The sequence below is a fragment of the Larus michahellis genome, chromosome 1, assembly GCF_964199755.1.
Source record: "Larus michahellis chromosome 1, bLarMic1.1, whole genome shotgun sequence".
Classification (NCBI taxonomy): Eukaryota; Metazoa; Chordata; class Aves; order Charadriiformes; family Laridae; genus Larus; species Larus michahellis.
Window position 1 is genome coordinate 162,698,092 of NC_133896.1, and position 19,847 is coordinate 162,717,938.

At 37.4% G+C, this 19,847-nt stretch overlaps 1 protein-coding gene across 7 annotated transcripts in view; it reads left to right on the forward strand.

Annotated features, from left to right (window-relative positions):
* Window positions 1-19,847, forward strand: part of FGF14 (fibroblast growth factor 14) — a 422,212-nt gene that overhangs the window by 311,628 nt on the left and 90,737 nt on the right. For 6 of the 7 annotated variants that reach the window (XM_074562115.1, XM_074562100.1, XM_074562125.1 and 3 more), the window contains 2 exons: window positions 3,253-3,363; window positions 12,006-12,109. In XM_074562115.1, the coding sequence (XP_074418216.1) occupies window positions 3,312-3,363; window positions 12,006-12,109 (156 nt within the window). In that variant the 5' untranslated portion in view covers window positions 3,253-3,311. The remainder of the gene's footprint in view (window positions 1-3,252; window positions 3,364-12,005; window positions 12,110-19,847) is intronic. The other variant, XM_074562135.1, reaches the window with a different exon arrangement.

A 19,847-nucleotide genomic window follows, 5' to 3' on the forward strand; every position in this document is an offset into this window, starting at 1 on the left:
AGGCAGCATCAGTCCAGCATCAGCATCCAGCATCAGCTGGTGTTTCTGGGCATTGCTGGTCACTCCTGCTTTCTAGCAGACAGTAAAAAAAAAAAAAAGGTGTGGTCAAGAAGGATTTGAGAAACTCATTTGCAAAGCATTTGAAGCTGAGACTATTCCTGTAATATTATTAAGTGACAATGGGTAGGTAAAACACTATAGAAATACAGGGACTCATGGATTTCTCATCTCTGCTTCCTGCCCAGGTGTCTCAAAAAGGACCTGTAGGAGTCATTTATCTTTCTGCAAGGAGAAGAGAGAAATTCCTTGCCTGACAGGATTGCCTCCTTCATCTTGGAGATATTTACCTTGAGGCTGTCTTTTTGACTATTGCTTATTATGACTTGCGTTGAGATTAATGAGTCACTTCATACAACTCCATCACTAAATCTAGGTTGCTTTTTGGCTAAGATCAAAGAAATACCATGTCTTGTTGTCCAGTTCCCCTAGCTTTTTTGAACACTGTTTGGCTAAAACATTTAGTTGTTATTTACTTTGATTTGTAAATCCAAAGTTCTGTGAGATATAATAACGAATATTAAGATCAAGAACTAGTTAAAAATGCATGATTAAATTAATTTTCAGGAATAAAAGTTTTAATCTTGCTAAGGACACGTAGGAGTTTAAGGTACAAAAGATGTTCTCAGGAGGGTGAGTTAAAAGCGTTCTAATAATCAACAGGAAAAAAAGTAAAAAATTGCAGTTTCATGGGAAAAAAAATAACTTTTTTGCCATATATTAATATATAGAGATCTACTATGCACAATGAAAATATTAATAAGTAGCACATTATTAGTAGTAAATTCCAGATTTCAATGAAACATTCAAGTGAAAGAGCCACGTTTTGGGACAGTTTTGTTCAGTTCTCTGACAAACAAAACCATTGAAACCGTATACAAGTGAGATAAAACACATCACTATGATCCTCTGGTCTCATGATATAGTAGTTATTATTTTGTTGTGTTTGGACTTGAGTGAACAAATAAGTGAGGGATTCATACCCTGTCTCATCACACATAGCCTGAAATGCTAGCTGAAATGCATAGCTATCCATGAAAATATTTTCATTCAGATGTAATTTTGGATAGCTGGTAAAGCAGAGTTGATTTTAAATAATGTTTTTGTTGAAAACATAGACAAATGATTGTGCAATTTCTTGTTAGAAACTAGATTTTATTTGTGAATTTAGAAAAATTAATAGAATGAGTATAAAGAACAACGTTGAAAGTCACTTCTAAGTTTCGCGTTTTTCCCTTGACGGGAACTAGATGTAAACAGCTGGTGATAGTGAGTCGACTGTACTTTGCCTTCCTGTGAGAGAGTTCTTTGAGCTAGAAGTGATGATAAATAATCCTTTATTCATGATTCTTTGGGTGTAGAAACTGTTTTTCAAAATACTAATATTTTTCCTGTAAATACTTTCTAAAGGTGTAGTTTTAATAATTTTGTTTTAATATTTTTCTTTAGTCTTTTAACAAGCCATTTTAATATGTGTAAAGCAAGTATGTTTAAAATCATCAGTTTGGAAGTTCATATTGAAAGCATGTGTTGATAGGAATAATGCCTGTGTAAGAGGAACTCGCCATTTTTAAATGATGAAAATTTTTTTGAATTGCCTGATAAAGTTGATTGAGACAGTACATTCAAAGAAAGTACAGTTTATTGTTTATAAATATAAAAAATATCTGTTTCTGAATATTCTTATATAAAGACAAAGAAACTTTTGCTTTTGTAAAAATTTAAGGAAAGCAAAATTTGCAGTTAAAGGCAAAAAAAATTGTGATGTGCTTACATGTTGACCATCAAATGTTTATATTATTTATTTCCATGCCTCAAATGTCCTACAGTGTTAATATTTATAGTAACAGTTTCTATGATATTTACAGATTAATCTTACATTTTTAATTTAGATGGGTTTACTGTTTAATATGACTTTGTAATTTGGGTAATCAAGAAAAACTTACCATTTTCATAACCATTTCATGGCACTGAGTCTCCATAGAAAGCTTCAGAGCATTCCACTCAGAGGCAGTTTTGTTTATTACTGTTTATTTTCACCTCCCCTTAGGATAGTGGAAGTAACACAGCATGATTCATTGTGAAAGCAATTATACACAAATTCAAGGAGCATTTTATATTCTGGCCACAGGGCTGCCTGGAAATAATTTCTGTCTGCTTTAGAAGTTCACCTGTTCATTTTATTATATATCTGTCTCAAAGTTTTTATGATTTTAGTTCATTATTGCAGAGCTAAGCATGATGCGGTACAGATGCTTTTAGTGCCATGTCCCCACAAGTTTATGTACTGGCTGCCTGGGGTGTGGCCAAATAGTTTATGTTTAACAATATTAAAACCATATCACACAGAGGTAGCGTTGTTGATGTGATGTCCTTTTCCTCAGCACTGAACCATTTCTGCAGCAGCTTAATTTCTGATTTGGTAAGGCACCATCCTTAAGATGAATCATAAAGTTGTGGCTTGGCAGCCCATTTTTTGGCAATTTTCATAAATGTATTAAACAGAATAGCTTAACTGTTCAGCTACCTGAATTTCCCATATACTTTTAGCTTACTAAGGGTTTTTTCATGTTTTCTCCTCTGTTGAAGGAGAGTTATGTCTTCTCCTGACTGTGGGAGTTATTCCCTGGGGGGTGGGAGAGGGCAGGTGAATTGTATCCACTTCTAGATTGGAAAAACATTTTGGGAAGTCTTCAGATGGGACTGTTACAATATATTATACCAGTTAAGTTTATCGCTTTTGGTACATAGTGAAAGGAGACAGATCTTTTTCTGCAAGTGTCCTTAAAACTTATGTGAAGTATAGTAAGTTACTCACATATATGAAATGAGTAGGCTTTTTTAATGTTTTGCTAGTTTTTGTAAGGCTCTATACTTGTTGCTGATGTCTAAAATTTTTTGCAGGGCTTAATCTAGCTAAAGTCTTTTGACTGTGGGTGTTTGGGATATTCTTTTTTTCTGTGTTTTATATCTGTTAATTTTAATGAAGGATGTTGGAGGCAGAGAACAGGACACACAACTGGCCTAATAATACTCTGTGGCGAGATTTTTCTTCATCTCCATCAGGACCCCTCCGGTTGTAGTACTTTTAAGACGGCAATGCTGCTTCACCAAACTTCCTCCTACAGTAAGAGAAGTAGGGATAACTCGTGGAAAAAGTTTTGAGGCTAGTGACAAAATATGTTTGTCTTTCAGATCCCCAGCTCAAGGGTATAGTGACCAGGTTATATTGCAGGCAAGGCTACTACTTGCAAATGCACCCCGATGGAAGTCTCGATGGAACCAAGGATGACAGCAGTAATTCTAGTAAGTGACTGCCCCAGGGGAATGTCTTAATCACACACACAGATTGCATCGCTCGAGTGTGTATGCGCAGACATGGGGTTAATGCCTTTGGAGGGTTTCTGAATGTGTTTTGTCGAAAGGAGGGTTCTGTCCATTTAAAGCCTAATGACCGCCAGCACGGTTCGTGCAGGACGTTGGCCTAAATATATTCCCTATGACAGAGAAGGCACGAGTGCTGGTGAACCTCAGAGGTGAGATATTTAGGCCAACAGTTGTCTTCTGGTAATTTTATAAGAATGGTAAAATTATATTAAAAATATTTTTTTATAAAAGCTATGTATTTAACATAAATTTCTTATCTTCAAATAAATGACAAACCAAATAAAAAAAAAAAAGGAAACAAAAATTCTTTGAAAAATCTGACCATATGGCCCTGACTCAGTAAAGCAAATAAGTGCATGTCTAACTATCAAAATCCTGCTCAAAACACATGCTGAAATACTTTGCTGAACTGGGGCTAAAGATCCTAGAGTCCCTATACCAGCATGAATTCCACTGATTTTAAGAGAATTTCTGCCAGTGTAGGGACTGCGACAGTAGCAGTTTTCAAAATTATTCCAAAGACAATCAGTGTTGAAAGGTTGTGTGGGTCACTGCTTTGGTACTGTTTTCCTATGATACTGCCACATATTTTCATTCAATGAGCATATATAACTTCAGCTGCATATGATAATTAAGCAAACCTATTCTTATGCTAGAAACAGTTTATTTTTAATTTTTTGTTTAGCAGAGAAAATTTGTATTTTGTTTATTTTAATGATAATGGCATATTTAAGTAACATATTTTTGTGTGATCTTGAGGTCTATTTTAAGCATTTTTAATACAAAAGATTTATCTTCTTATTATGTATATATAAATAAGCCTTTAGTTTCCTCAATGATGTTGGAATTAGGCTATAGAAATTAACGAATTTGAGGTTTCTGCTTTACTTTGGTTAGGTTCCTGTTTTATCTGTTAATGCCCGGCTGTCATTTTTAACACATTTCATCAACAGATAGCATGATCATCTTTTATTGTTCTTTTTTTTTAGAATTGAGAAAAATAGTTGATTAATCTATGTTGATGTGTATTTCTCTGCTTCTTTTCCAAATTACTTTTTTTTCTCCTGTATTCCTTGTATCTTTTCTTCCTTCAGTGTGTCCATCTCTTATACCCTCTTCTGTACTGCACCAGATACTAAGACCTTGTACAGACAAGATCATTAGTGCTTTTTATAGAAGCTTTGCCTATATGAAGTCCAAGAAATGTGTATTAGAGTGTGAGTGTGTATCTCTTTCTCCCTCTCCTTCTCTCTCTGCCCATCTTTCTCTTATTTTCAGCTTCAGTGAGGAGGTGTGTATGACTGCAACAATTTTGGAAAGTTTTTTGTTGTTTCTGGTTTTTTTAAAGTCTTAGAACTCTATGCATTTTGAATCTTTGCAAAGCTAGACCATAGTGCCTTACTTTCCTCTTTTCGCTGTTGTCACCTTTACAGATCTTCCTTTTTTTTTTGCTTATTGTGTCATTTTCCCTGCCTTTCCCCTCTTCCCCGCCTTTCTGGATTTCTATCTGTCTGCCCATCTCTCTTTTTCTTCTCAGTTGTTCCAAAATCCAGAATGAATATTCTGTATTATAGATATTCTGAAATGCAGAACTTCTCCAAACCCAACCAAATACCAGATAGAAGTATTGCAGATTTTGAATAAGTACTATTATTGTATTTTAAGTCCACATGACTTTTTAGATAAAACAAGCTTTTTCATAGAAGTGATTTTTTTTCTGTCTTTAACTGATGTGATTCACTATTTGTCTCTTCACTAGTCCAATTTTACAATATCGTTTAGTAAAGACAGGTTAGACCATAAGGATGTAAAATGAATGTGTTTTCCAGGAAAGCATACAACCTCCACCTTAAATTTTGCTAGTCTATATGATATATATTGAGAGTTGAAAAGATTGATTCATTTTTTATATTCATGAATATATGAATATGTGTCTGCGCTTTTTTTGTGCTGCCAGTCTTTCTCCTTAGTTCTTTTCCCTTTCCACCCCATTCCCTTCCATTTCCTGATGAACTTTGTGTTTCCTATTGCTTTTCTCTATTGCAGCATATTTTGTTTTTCCTTTTCTCTTAAAAAAAAGAATCTCATTGATAAAATTCCTAGTCTTTTGATCTTCTATTTTGTGAGCTCCTTATCTTTATAATTTCTGTCTGAGGCTTACAGGTAAATAAGTTTTGGCAGCTGCTAGAGGAGGACGAATGGCCCCATCCTGATGGGCTCTGCTTAGGAGGGGGAAAATCCTGCTTCTGAGCAGCTTGCAGGCAGCCTATTTAATGTGCCCCGTGGGTGAAGGGATGGGCATATCTTAGTTGTCAATAGGACAGATAGTATGCTTCCTCTGATAGTGAGGGTGACTTCCATTCGAAGTGTGTTTCGTAAAAATGGAGGAAATAGAGACTGCCGAAGAGTGTACATCTCTGCCAGCCTTCCACCCATCTTCTGCACTGTTCACTGTCCCTGAAGCCTGTGAAAGGATCCTCCTCATGTGCTGACCGTCTGAGTAGCTGGGTGTTGGAGAAGCCAGAGTGAGTGGATTAGCAAGGGACAGAGAAGTGATTTTTTTTTTTTTGTCTTCAGCAAGAAAACTGTTTGAAGCTTAGTCATGCTGCTACTTTTTGTTCTGCTGCAATTTATTGTATCAAGCAGTTAGAGGACTGCTTGAAGTTAAAATTCCCTCAAGTGCATACATAATTTTGTATTCATTTTGTATGTATGCCAGTGAACATAAGTTACGTATTATTGGAGTCACAGTGTTATAGAGAGGTAGTGCAAAGATTAAGATATAGTCTATTCAAATTGAGTGGTTCTGTTCACAACCATTATTTATTTTTTTTTGTCTTTAAAGCTTCTTGGTAGTCTTATTATGTGGCATTTTGCTTCTATCTGTAGTCAAAATGAATTTTACCAGTGGTTTCAGTCAGCTGCTATAGCCCAAGCCATTATCCCAACTTGCCTTAAGTTTGAATAAAAGCTAGGGTCTGCAGAGATAGATGGCAAGATTTTTTAATATATATCACTGTGCACAAATTCTTCCATGAAAAGGGAAGAAAGATGTGACTGCTTGTAATTGCATCCCTGAATGTATTTTCATCTGCTCATGTTGGTGGCCGCGCTATCAGAACCCAACCTAAATAGAGCAATGGGCTTCAGTTCATTGTTGTGATTTCTTTTTATATCTTTTCCAAGTTACTGATGTTTTGTGACAGAGTATGAATTAATGCACCTATTGGTTAATGGTGCTGAGTTTCCTTAAAACACATCACCAGACCAAGGCTGTTATCTTAAACCATCTTGTGTGTGCAGTCTGTAATTTTTTGCCAAATTCTCAGTGATATGTGGAAAGAGGCTTTATTACACTGATTTTCTTGTTTTAGCTGGTTTTCTCTTTTTCCTTCCTCTAACGCCTTACAGTTTCTGGTTTGTTTTTGTGGCTTGCTTGTAGTGAAAGCAGGAGTGACTGCGGTTAAACCTGTAGGCTTGGTTACTGAGGTCCTACTCAGCATAGGTGTCCTGCTCTAGCTCTAATTTTCCTGGATTTTACAGCAGTTCTCAGCATTACCTGGTGTGAACAGAACTTGCTTCAGTGTTGTCCATGGGCCTCATCATTATTAATTAGGAAAATGAAGCTACTACACAGAAACTATAAAGACATAGAAGAGTTTTTCATGTTGTGCTTGTGGTTACAAGCGTTACATTTCCCTCCTATTCTGCTCCCCACCAAACTGGCTCATTTTCAGGGTTTGGTCTATCTTCAAAGTCTTTTCTCATGAATGAATTAGTAGGAAGACTAATTAATTTGGGAAACAGGCAATACTGATTCTTTAATTTCTGAGATTGAAACCCTGAATCTCTTAGCCCTATGTCTTCTTTTGTTTCACCTGAAGAATGTATATCAGACAAGAACCACTGAAAAAATTCAACATAAATTATGATACTCCCCTTGATGGGTGATAAACCTGATTTTAACACTCAAATGCTGCTATATATGCCCCTTATGAAATTACAGTCATGTTTAAAACAGTTTAAAAGAGCATTGCTCATTTGTAGCTCAATTCCATAAACTGGTAAATGTCAAAGTTAAGATTACCAAGCAACTTTGGTTTGTCCGTGCTGTGCACATCTCTTGCTTAATTATGCAGCAACAAGCTTTACTTCCTTTGTGGCACTTGGTACCTGGTAGGGTTGGTGTTCAAGAAATCACACAACCATTTAACATTCCTTTATTTTCATCTTCTAATGCATGCTCCTAATGCTCTATTTATATCTTCCAAATTGAATACAGAAGTATTAACTTTTTAATGTCTTTCTAAGGTACCTACCACTATCATATTTTGGTTTGAAGATATTAATAAAATAATCTTCACAGCAACCTTTGTAAGGTAAAGGAGATAACTAAAAATAAAGCACATGAAGATTAAAAAACAACACCCACGATGCTGTTAAATTTGGATTAGTGAACTGAAATATTGGTGGTCTGATTTTTGCACTGTTTGTAATTGCAGTTTGTTTTCAAAGAATTACATAGGCATTTAGTCATCTATTTACATCACCTTTGGGAGTTAGGTAAGCCCGTTTCTCCCATCAGTATAATCTTAGTCAGTGTGACAGGGTCAATGGAGGCCATGTTCACCCATACTAAAAAGCACGTTTTAAATACATCTTGTGTAACATCAGGCAGGTAGAATGGGTTTGCTCCATGTGAAATGGATGGACTGATCTCTCAATAGCAACCTCCCTGCACTGATTGCCAATCTAAAAGATGTTCTGATGGAGTCATGATTTTTGCCCATACACCTGCAGATGGAAATAAATTAAAGAAATAGTTGCCTTGATCTGATTGCAGATTTGGTGCTGTGGGAAGTTGTGTTAACCGACACCAGGGCAGTGCACATGCAGAACAGCAAGTTTATAAGCCTTAAGCAATTGGTCTCTAGCTGGCTTCTTGAGAAAAACAGTGATCTGTAATGGCAATTTTCTTGTAGCTACAAGTCAGTCGTACCTAAATAGACTTTCTCAAGGATACGGAAATATCTGATTTCAGGCATTTCAGATTTCAAGTTAATATAATATGATGATATTACATAAAAAAAGGAAAAAGAAAAGTAGTGTTTTTGTGTTGTGCTCAAGGAGGAAGTTATTACTTATCAAAAAGTGGAGTTCAACTATAACTTTGTCTAAAAATTCTGGAGGATTAGAATCCAATTCAAATTTGTTCCTGCAAATCCCCTCCACATCACCTAACAGAATAACTTTTTTCATGCCAATTGTTGCTGTTAACTTCTCTCCCCCACCCCTATTTTCTGATCTTGTGTGTGGTGGGAGCAGGCTTGCAAACTCAGGAAAAGGAAGAGACGCCATCTGCTTTACAGTAGTGGTTTAGATGGAATACAAAGCGGAGCTATGGGAGTGTGCACAGGCTCAGCGCTGAAGAGGAGAAAGAATTTTACTCGCACCATTTTTGCCGATTGGTTCATTTGATTTCCCTGATGTTCCCACGTCTTATTTACAGTTGGATTTGCTAGGCTTTATACTTGAGCATGCAGCATGGGAGCACTGAGAACCAGGAAGAACTACATTATTTTCTGAGCTGTTCCAGGGCACTCCCTCTCTCAACTCATCTGTGGACTCATCAGGCTGAGTTTAGGTACATAAAGATGTTCAGGGTCCTAACTAACTCCTCACTTAGTTTTGGGTTTGGATCATTGTCTTCAAGACAGAGGGAACCTGGGGCATGTTTCTTTTTCATACTCCTCTCAAGAAAGGGCATAGCTTTGGCTGCAAGATGTGAAATGCCAGCAGACTCTGGAAGGCTTTCTCCTTTTCTCAAGGCAGGTTCTTATTAGAGTGGGGGACAGCACAGGTGAATCCTTGGAAGGTTTGAAATGTGTAATTGGGCACAGAAGTCCTGCTTAGTAAAGAGTACTGCACAGCCAGATTCTGGAGCAAATTGAATTTCCTTTGGCCAACTTCAGAGCACGTAAAAAACATGCTGTGCCATACTGGTGCATGTTTTGCTGACCTCAGTATGAAGCATGTTGCTGAGCATTTATCAATCAATAACTGAATGTAGACTGGCCTCCCTAGTTTCACCCAAGTCTGAAAGATTTTGTGGAAAATACTGAATATTCTGTATGTGCAGAATTACAGCATTTCAGATCACACTCTAAAATTTTATGGTCTTAGACTAATTACAACAGCTCTGACAATCTCCGATTAAAACTTTGTGGCAGTAAAAGATACATTATATCCTCTCCTCAGTGCTTTCTAAATTCACCAGCTACTATAAGCCGCTCTAGTAATTTTATAGGTTGCATAAAACACTGCCATGTTACAGGCCTCTAATTCTCCTTCAATTGTCGTTGTTTTTTTCTAGCTTTGCTGTTTTATTTTTATTGGTAATATGTCAAATTATATCTACATTCCAGAAGTTTTGACTGAACCACTATGATTTGGAGTTATTTTTCATTAGCAGTTTTCCATGGCTGACTTGTCTTTTGTGTTCACCTCTTTTCTTTGTAAGAGCATTGTTTGCTTTTCCATCCTGCTGTCCCCTCAGTTGTTGATGCCCTCCCTCTAGCATAGGTGTTCATATCCAGGTTTCCTCCTGGGATTTCTTCTCTTCTAGAAAAAAACAAACGTATTGTCAGCTGAAACCTAGTTTTGCTGGGACAGACTCACCCTCCACCACCCACAATATTGGCTTTGCTTGTTTTAACTTTGTTTCATTTGAGGGTAACGGCTGATTGGTCAAGTCATGCAGTGTTTAGCCTATATAGTCCTAGGACATCTTGTCTGTGAGTGCCATATTTGAATGGTTTACATTTATATAGATTGGAGAGGGAACCTCTTCTGTACTCGGTATTCTTCTAGTGAACAGCCCGGAAAGATTCTAGCATGATGGAGACTTTTAGAAACTACAGAAATGAAAATGCTGTATATTTGTGCTAATTCTTGTCTGATGTCACCTCTTCTGTTCTTCTTTGTAAACCCATAAATTTGTTTTGTGTTCTTCCAGGGCACTTCTGAATATATTTTTCTTTCTACAGCCGTAGAAAATGCTCTGCTGCAACAATTCCCAGCTTTATACTGGCTTTGTGCGTTCCTAAAAAGTTCTTATGTTAAATATTCTTTTTCTGTGTGAGAATGTTGAAGGAAAGGGGTTTTTTTGCCATCCACTTCTATCTTTAAATTCTGTCAACCTACATTTTTTCTCAGTAGTAAAAGTTTGATCATCTTCATCGTAAACCATCTGTGGCTGTGTGTCCTTTGACCAACCATGAGTTTTCACACCTTGAGAAAATGTACTTATCCACTGCAATTACATGGCTCTCTTTCTCTTGATTTGGGCTTTACCCCTGTCATTCTGATTACAGATAGCATTATAGGGTACACTTTCTGGTCACATCTATGGATGTCCTTCCTAAATTTTGAGGAACTCACTGTAAGTGTTAGTGTGTTCCTGAGACCTGACTTGGGGGAACCGTGGTCCTTGCTGCCTGTGTTGAACACACAGGTTGTGCTTTTGGTTTTCGTCCAAGTACTTGTGAATCTGTGACTCATCTGCAGTGGAAAACCACTTAGCATGAACTCTGGCTCATCCAGATTTTTTATTCTGAGACTGCTTGATGTGTGCTTTGCAACTGATTTCCTAGTATGAGTCAGTAAACTTAGTATAGGTGTGTGCGGGCATAATTTTTAGAAAAATTGGTCTGTGTCTCTTACTTATATCACTTTTTCTTTTGTTGTTCTTTGGTGAGGCTGGTAAAGTCACGCTCTTCACACTGGTCTTTTTCAGACAGCAATCAAAGCTGTGGCTGTTTTTGTTGTTACAGAGGTGCATACCATTGCTAAGGTATCTGCTATTATCTGTTTTTTTAATTATTTTTTTCCACAGCATTTCAGTCTTTGAACATGTTCTATATGCAGTTCAATAGCATTTAAGCACATTTAGAGTCAAGCACATATTTCAGTGCTTTCCTGTACTAGGATAAGCCTCTGCCATTACCTGAGGCCTGTGTACTACTGCTTGTATCAAATGTATCATTCACAAAAGAAAACCTTTTTTTGGATTTGAAATAACAGACCCCTTGATAGCAATCTTAATGAGACTATAGCTTAATCCAAAACCATAAAAATGCCTAAGAAAATTACTTGCCAGAATCAGAGTTATGTTTTCTGCAGGATATCTCAAAAGTATTACCCTTATGATCAGTCTACATTGATGAAGGATCTGTTGGGCTCTTTGACGCTTTTCAGATTGCCCGAGTTACTCATGTCTGCAGTGCTGCATAGGGGATTACAGTCCAGTCTTCTGTGCTTTGTATTTGCTGGTTAGCACTTGTGCCAAATACTGAACTATTGCAGGAGTTATTGCTAGATAGATACTTAGGCTTTAATCTTAAGGATTAGCTTTGCTAGAAGCAAAATTTTCTGAATTAGTTTAATTTTAAAATCAGAAAAAAATATGCAGGGAGTAGTTTTCTTTTTTTTACTAATGATGTTTATTACAATATTGTAATAACCATAGTATATTCATATCTGGTCATGTTTTTTCTTCACAGCATTATTCAACCTTATACCAGTGGGACTTCGAGTTGTTGCTATCCAGGGTGTAAAGACTGGGTTGTATATAGCCCTAAATGGAGAAGGTTTCCTCTACACATCAGTAAGTACCTTTCTGAAGTCTGTTTAAGAGGCACAGCTGAAGGTGAAATCTACACAGGAATGAGATGCATATTCACTTTTGAGAAGTTCTATAATGTCTACATATATATATACATATACTACACACACCTGTGTACCCATGTATGTATGCAGCATATCTATAAATGGGATACAGTAGAAATTACTGTGTACTATGTATGAAACTGCGTGTTAGCAGTCGTAAAAAACATTTTGTATAGCTCTTTTTCTGCTAGGCTATATTCATAGTGTGCAATACACCACAAAGATTATTATTTTCAATTAAATTCTCCAGAATTTTTAAATAAAGACCTGCAATTCTTTTCTTAGTGACTTGTTGATAAGAATTCAAAAGCTGCTCCAACAGTTACTTTTATTGATATGACTTACAAGTGTAACTGTCATCTGAAAAGTCATTAACAGCTTTACAGTTTATTATTATAATATTGTAATTGTATGCTTAGCATTGTTGATTTTTTTTATTTATTTCAAATATCAGGAAAATAAAGAATTCTGTGAGGGACTGTATCTTTGTAGAATGATCAAAGTTTAAGAAAAAATCTTTTGAGTCACAAACAAGACTGCTGCATAAAGTGATTGGAAAGTCCTCAGATTCTTCAAGATATTCCAAATGATTTAATGCTAATCAGTAAGTGTGTTGTCGTGAATATAAAAATCCTCGGTTTTGTGTAAATTTAGTGTCTTCACCTCCTTTGAAAGACAAACAGACTTTAATATGAACAGGCAGTTCTGTCAGGTATTAACAAGGTGGCTTAAAGGATTTTTCATTACTATACTGTTATTGCCATCTATGTTGAATTTATTTACGTAGTGCTTTTTCCATTTTTTTATGTTACATAGTTCTTAATTCCCCACTGAATTACAATAAGCTGCTTTGTTTTCAGTGTCCATTGAAAGGAAATTGGACAGATTAAGTTTCTGATGTCCTGAGGGAAAGTATTCTGTTTGTTTCAAATACTCAATTGTCTTGGAAAAGCTAATTAGGAAGAAATAATGGAACTAATCTTGAATGTCAATGTCAAGACAAAGAGAAAATTCCTCCTCATAATATGTCTGCTGGAAACTCCAGCAGTATGATCTAAAATATTTCTTTTCTTCTGTTCAAAATAAAAAAAAAAATTGTCATAGGAAAACGTTGCTGTCAGAAGGAAGAAAATTAGAAGAAAAAACCTAGAGCTATTAGAGAAAATGCATTGCTGACTTCCCGTATCTAGCTCTTCATGTGGGGAGTTCATTTCAGTATGAGGGCATGAACAGTACTTTTTTAGTGTACAGGTAAGCGTACATTCTTGCCCGGCACTGTTTCTGAAGTGAGTTCTCAGTCCTTCAGAAAATGTACCACGTTCCCGGCAGGTAATTCTGCACAGGAAAGGACCCTACATAAACAAATTCTGGCAGCCACTGCATTTATGTATTGTTCTGGAAATGGTCGAAGTTAAATGAATGGTGTCATCTGGGGAAGGGAAAGGAGTGAAAAGTACAAGGCAAGATAAGAAGAGGTGGCTGGATCCAAACTTCGAATAGATATGAACCCAACCCTTAGAACATTCTCAGGTCTAACAAGATAATTCTGTCACGCCAGTGGGAATCTGAAATGCTTTGTACCTATGTCTTCTTTTTGAGCAGCACAGCTTATTTAGGTTGAGATCAGTCTCATGGATATAAATAAAAGATTATGTATAAGGAAAATGTAATCCACATGTTTAATGTTTTGCAGGATTGCATATTCTTCACTGCCACTAATGGACTCGATGGCTTCATATATTCCTGTAGTTATTGGCAACTTTTTAAGTACTTATGAATTTTGTTTTGTGAATGTTGTGTTTTGAGTGTATTTCACTTAAAAATTTCTTGGGAGAGTGTCTCAATCTGTCCCTTTACCTTATGTGAGGTAAGGAAATGAGTGGTTTTGGAGTGTACTCATGCGGAGAATGAAAGATGAGTGGCTCATTAAGTGACAACAAGATAGAATCATAGAATCATAGAACTGTCTAGGTTGGAAGGGACCTTTAAGATCATCAACCTAACACTGACAAAACCACCACTAAACCATGTCCCTAAGCACCACGTCTGCCTGTCTTTTAATACCTCCAGGGATGTGACATATTAGAAAACTGAGTGGAAACCTTTAGTTTTGGTACACCTACAAAATTATTTTCAACTTACACTTTTGTCAAGTTGAAAAGTAGTAATATTTGGCAATCTAATGCAATTTAAAAGTAGAGATTTCAGAACATCAGTACTTTAATACAGGTTTGATTGTTTCATATTAACGTATTGAAAACATTCACAATATATTTTTGCCTTAGCAATTAGCCTGCTTTCAGCTTAGACACTAATGCATTTGAAAATAAGAAGACAAAGCATCAGAGAGAAGTCTGACTTCTCCCTGAGGATCAAGATGAAGAAATACTGCGTGCAGAATATTTTAAACACTGTCATTCGTAAAAAAATGTTTTTAACCAATCACTTTCTATTACTGTCTTGGTGGATTTTTTTGACTCTTTGTCACTGTTGTGTATCTGTTGCACCTGCAATGCAGAAGTTCTGTATTACACGTCATATATGGTTTTCCCTTTGATGTTCAGAGGGATGAAAAAAGTTTTCTAAGTTTCATATGCCAACAGTCATTACTGAAAAAAAGTTTCAGATTATGGGAATGCTAGTTAAAATTTACATCTATTTAAATATATTAGCAATTTCTTACAAACATTTTAAAGAAAAAAATGGAAGTGTTCACTGTGGACTAAGTAGCATTTATAGACTGAGACTGAAGTCCTGTATAGTCCTCCTCTGGAGAATACCTCAGCGTCCTTTTTTCCACTCACAGTATATGAAACCCGTAGCTTTTGAGAATAGAATAGAGAATTTTTGAGAATTTCTCAAATATTTGAGAATCCTATAGAATCCTAGGATCATTTAGGTTGGAAAAGACCCTTGGGATCATCAAGTCCAACCATCAACCCCACTCTACAAAGTTCTCCCCTACACCATATCCCCTAACACCACATCTAAATGACTCTTAAACATGTTCAGGGATGGTGACTCCACCACCTCCCTGGGCAGACTATTCCAGTGTCTAACCACTCTTTCTGTGAAGAATTTTTTCCTAATGTCCAGCCTAAACCTACCCCATTGCAGCTTGAACCCATTGCCTCTTGTTCTATCGCTAATTACCTGTGAGAAGAGACCAGCACCAACCTCTCTACAATGTCCTTTCAAGTAGTTGTAGAGAGTGATGAGGTCTCCCCTCAGCCTCCTCTTCCTCAAACTAAACAGTCCCAGCTCCCTTAATCGCTCCTTATAAGATTTATTTTCCAGGCCCTTCACCAGCTTCGTTGCCCTCCTCTGCACTCGCTCCAGCACCTCGATACCTCTCACATATTGAGATGCCCAGAGCCGGACACAATACTCAAGGTGTGGCCTCACCAGTGCTGAGTACAGGGGGACAATCACCTCCCTCCTTCTGCTGGTCACACTATTTCTAATACAAGCCAGGATGGCATTGGCCCTCTTGGCCACCTGGGCACCCTGCTGACTCATGTTCAGCCGCTTGTCAATTAGAACCCCCAGGCTCCAGCCCTCCAGCCACACTTCCCCAAGCCTGTAGGGATTCATGGGGTTGTTGTGGCCCAAGTGCAGGACCTGGCACTTGGCCTTGTTGAAGCTCATACCGTTAGCATTGGCCCATAGATCCAATCTATCCAAGTCTGTAGAGCCTCCCTATCCTCATGTAGATCAACACTCCTGCCTAACTTGGTGTCATCTGCAGACTTGCTGATGATACACTCTATGTCCTTATTAAGATCATCAATAAAGATGTTAAACAGAAATGGTCCCAACACTGAGCCCTGAGAAACACCGCTTGTGACCGGCCACCAGCTGGATTTAACTCCATTGACCACCACTCTTTGGCATCGTCCATCCAGCCAGTGCTTGATCCAACAGATCTATGCTCATCCAGGCCATGAGCCGCCAGTTTTTCCATGAGAATTCTATGGGGAACAGTGTCAAATGCTTTTTGAAAGTCTAGGTAGACACTATCCACAGCCTACGTGCTGATGCTGTTGTGGTTTAACCCCAGCCAGCAACTAGGACCAAGCAGCCACTTGCTCACTCCCTCCAGTTGGTATGGGAGAGAGAATCGGAAGAGTAAGTGTGAGAAAAAGAACTTGTGGGTTGAGATAAAGACAGTTTAACAGGTAAAGCAAAAGCCACACACACAAGCAAAGCAAAGCAAAGCAAACCAAACCAAACCAAGGAATTCATTCACCACTTCCCATCAGCAGGCAAGTGTTCAGCCACCTCCAGGAAAGCAGTAATGGAGGTAATTGGAGTAATGGAAGACAAATGCCATAACTACAAACATCCCCCTCTTTGTTCTTCTTCCACCAGTTTTATATGCTGAGCATGACTTCATATGGCATGGAATATTCCTTTGGTCAGCTGGGGTCAGCTGTCCCAGCTGTGTCCTCCCAGCCTGCTCACTGGTGGAACAGCATGAGGAGCAGAAAAGTCCTTGAGAACTTAGCAACAACCAAAAACATTAGTGCGCTACCAACACTATTTTCACCCCAAATCCAAAACACAGCCCCACACCAGCTGCTAACAAGAAAGGTAACTCCATCCCAGCTGAAACCATGACAGATGTCTCTCTTCAGAAATTGAAGGCCCCAACTCAATTATTTTTATCATCAGCTTCACATGATGTTGACTAATAAGCAACAGCACTGATAGGAAAGGTATTTGGTAAAAGGAAAATGAAGGTACAGTGACAGACCAGTTTTAAACATAGATTACAAATGCAGATTTGCTTTGTTTTCTTGCTTTGTTTTGGGTTTTTTTTTAAATCTTTTTTTAATGGCTGTTTGTGTCAGTTTGGGAGTCTCTTGTTTTTTTTCTTATTTTATTCTGCCATATTTAAGATTTTTTCAACTAATTCACAGAATTAGAACTAAGAACAAAGTGCAGAACTATCATAGAAGAGTGTTATGGTAGTATTTCTTTCTTAGAATGGATATAAAAGGACAGCAAATTGTGCAGGAAAGTCAGTCTCGAGAGCTTTTCATACCTATTTTTCCTGCTGCAGCGGTTGAGATTTGTATTCTGCCGTTTAGGGACTGATCGAGTCAGGGTCCCTAACACACACCATCAAAGCCCTGTCAAATAAAGGAGAAGCAAAATCTTTGGAGTTTGATAAGGCTTTGCAGAATTCCTGAGAGAAAATACTTTTCCAAAATTATAACCTTATTTTTCAATGCATTTAAAGCAATTGTTGTAATACTGTGATTTGTTATTTTCTATCATATTTTATATGAGGACAAGAGCCTTTTCATGTTCATTTTTTTTCCTTGTACTTTTAAGGGTTAGCCCACTTAGAGACTTCCCATTAAGCTCACCTTTTTTGAAGTTTTGGTTTATTGCATCCAACTTTATTTCTGTGTGTGTACGTACACCTATATTTATATATGTATATCCATATATATCCACCCATAATTAGGATATATTTATTTAGTGACAGCTTTCCGATTCTAGATGAATGTTAGTGAGCAATGAGAATTATAAAACAGAGTTGAGATTTATTTTAGATGGATTAATGAACTGTGAATAATTCAGTATTTATGACTGCCTTAATCACTGTGAAAGCTAGTTGGAGAACTTGGATTTTTCCACAATGAACCATCTCAGTTACTAGCAAGATTTTTGACGTAGTAGTGATGGACTTCATAAATTAAAATCCAAAAATATGCCTTACTCCTGCCTCGCCTTTGGAAAGGGTGAGCAAGACAAGGTTTTATTTCAAGGGCTGATCCTGTCCAAATCAAAAGGAGTGGAACTGGCTCCATGCACTAAAAAAAATGAGCAGAGCTGCAGGGATTCTCCATGGGGAACAGGTATTGCCTGCAGCAGGAAGATGGCAGTGCAGTACATGGCAGAAGCTTTTGTTGGTTTTGATGCTAATTTTGGTCAACTCACTTTGCAGAACGTTCATTAGTTCAACTTTCAGGTTTTGCTTGTACGTTTTTCTGCTATCATAACAGGATGAACTCAGAGGTAAAACTTATACGATGTTAGTCTATTTTATGATTCCTATTTTCCTGAGGTAAGGGTATGAGAGTCTTCTTGGATTATACCAATGAATTTCTCTCAAGAATTACTTGATGTATCTAGGAGGGTTTGGAAGGGCTACTGTTTGGTTTTTTTTTCATCCTAGGAGCAGTTTAGCAGGGTGTTACCAACACTTGGTGTCTACCATGGTAAGAGAAAGAGGAAAAACTAAAATGTAACAAGAAAAAAAAATCCTAACTCCAAAACCTGGTTGTGCTTTCTTCTTCATGTTTCCTTTTTAACCATTTCTTCTGCCAATTTTTACTGAGACCTGAGATATGGATGAAACCAGAAAGGGAAGAGTACATCTGTGATAGTGTCAGCAGCAGATAGTAAAACTGTAGCAATCCACTGCATGGTTTCTTGGTAAGGCTGGTGAACTACAGAGATGCTTTAAAAGATGACTGAGCCTGCAGGTCCAGGTCTGAACTGCCTGATCACCTTTTCCAGCATGGTGCCTGGGGGGAGTTGTGCGCTGAGGCTCCAGGGCTCCTCCTCTGGCTATGGGGCAGTGGGAACCTTGCTGGGAGGGTGTAGAGAGTAATGGAGAGACAAGGCTGCATTTCTGGGAGGTCATACCAACTTTTTATAAAGTATTTCAGACTTAGGGATGGCACATTGATCGCTTTACAGAATAATCTTCTTGTAAGATGGGGGTTTGTGTTTGATCTGCCTCAGTACGTGGTATTGAGGGTGTTGGAAGGGTGTTGTTTGTGTAGTGTTTCCACAGCAGTAAGATGTCATTCTGTGTCGTAGCCTTCATGAATGAGAGAAAACATCAATATCTGTTACTGGGAAGTGTATTTGTTATATCGCTCTGGCAACTCTCACCTGAAAGAAAAGCCTTTGAGGGTTTCTCCTGATATTTCAGCAGCTTCCCTGTGCTGGTATTTCCGTCACTTCTTTAAGGCCACACAACTGACCTGTCTGAGGAGAACAAAATTCAGCCTCAAGGAAGAAGATAGGAACACAGACAGTAAAGCCGGCAAAACAGTGAGAACCGAAGTAATCTGTATTTCTAGTATCTAAATCAAAGTCAAGTGAAAGTTTCTGGTAGCTTTTCATAGAGCCTCTCTTTGTGCTTTGGAATAACAATGCTTAGTGTCTTCAGTACTTTGAAGGTTCAAGGGTGTAAAAAAACCTTATAATAAACAGAACAGAAGGAAGTTTAAGCTATGCAAAACCAAAGAGGAAATGTGATGTTTTAAAATTTTTTTTTTTTTTTTTTAAAGAATAATCAAAAATAGATTAATGTGACATCAAGGCAGTGTTTTTCTGTTGATTTTGCGTTGCTGCAGTATGACAGTGGTTGACCTAGGTTTTGCCAGAGATTGTTCCTCATCTTGCAAGGTACTATAGAAATAGTTAGGAATATATCTGTTTAGAGAGATGTGGACAAATATGAGCTTGCTCTGTGACTTTAAATAGCTAGGCTTTTGTTCTAGTAGTCAGAAGAATATGGAATAATAGAATAGGGTAAATCTTGTTACTTTTGAGGTACCTGTGGTTTTGTGAAGGTAGGCACATTGGAGTGGAGTGACTCTTTTAATAATATTGTGATCAGTAGGAAACATGCTTTTCTTTCTTATGTC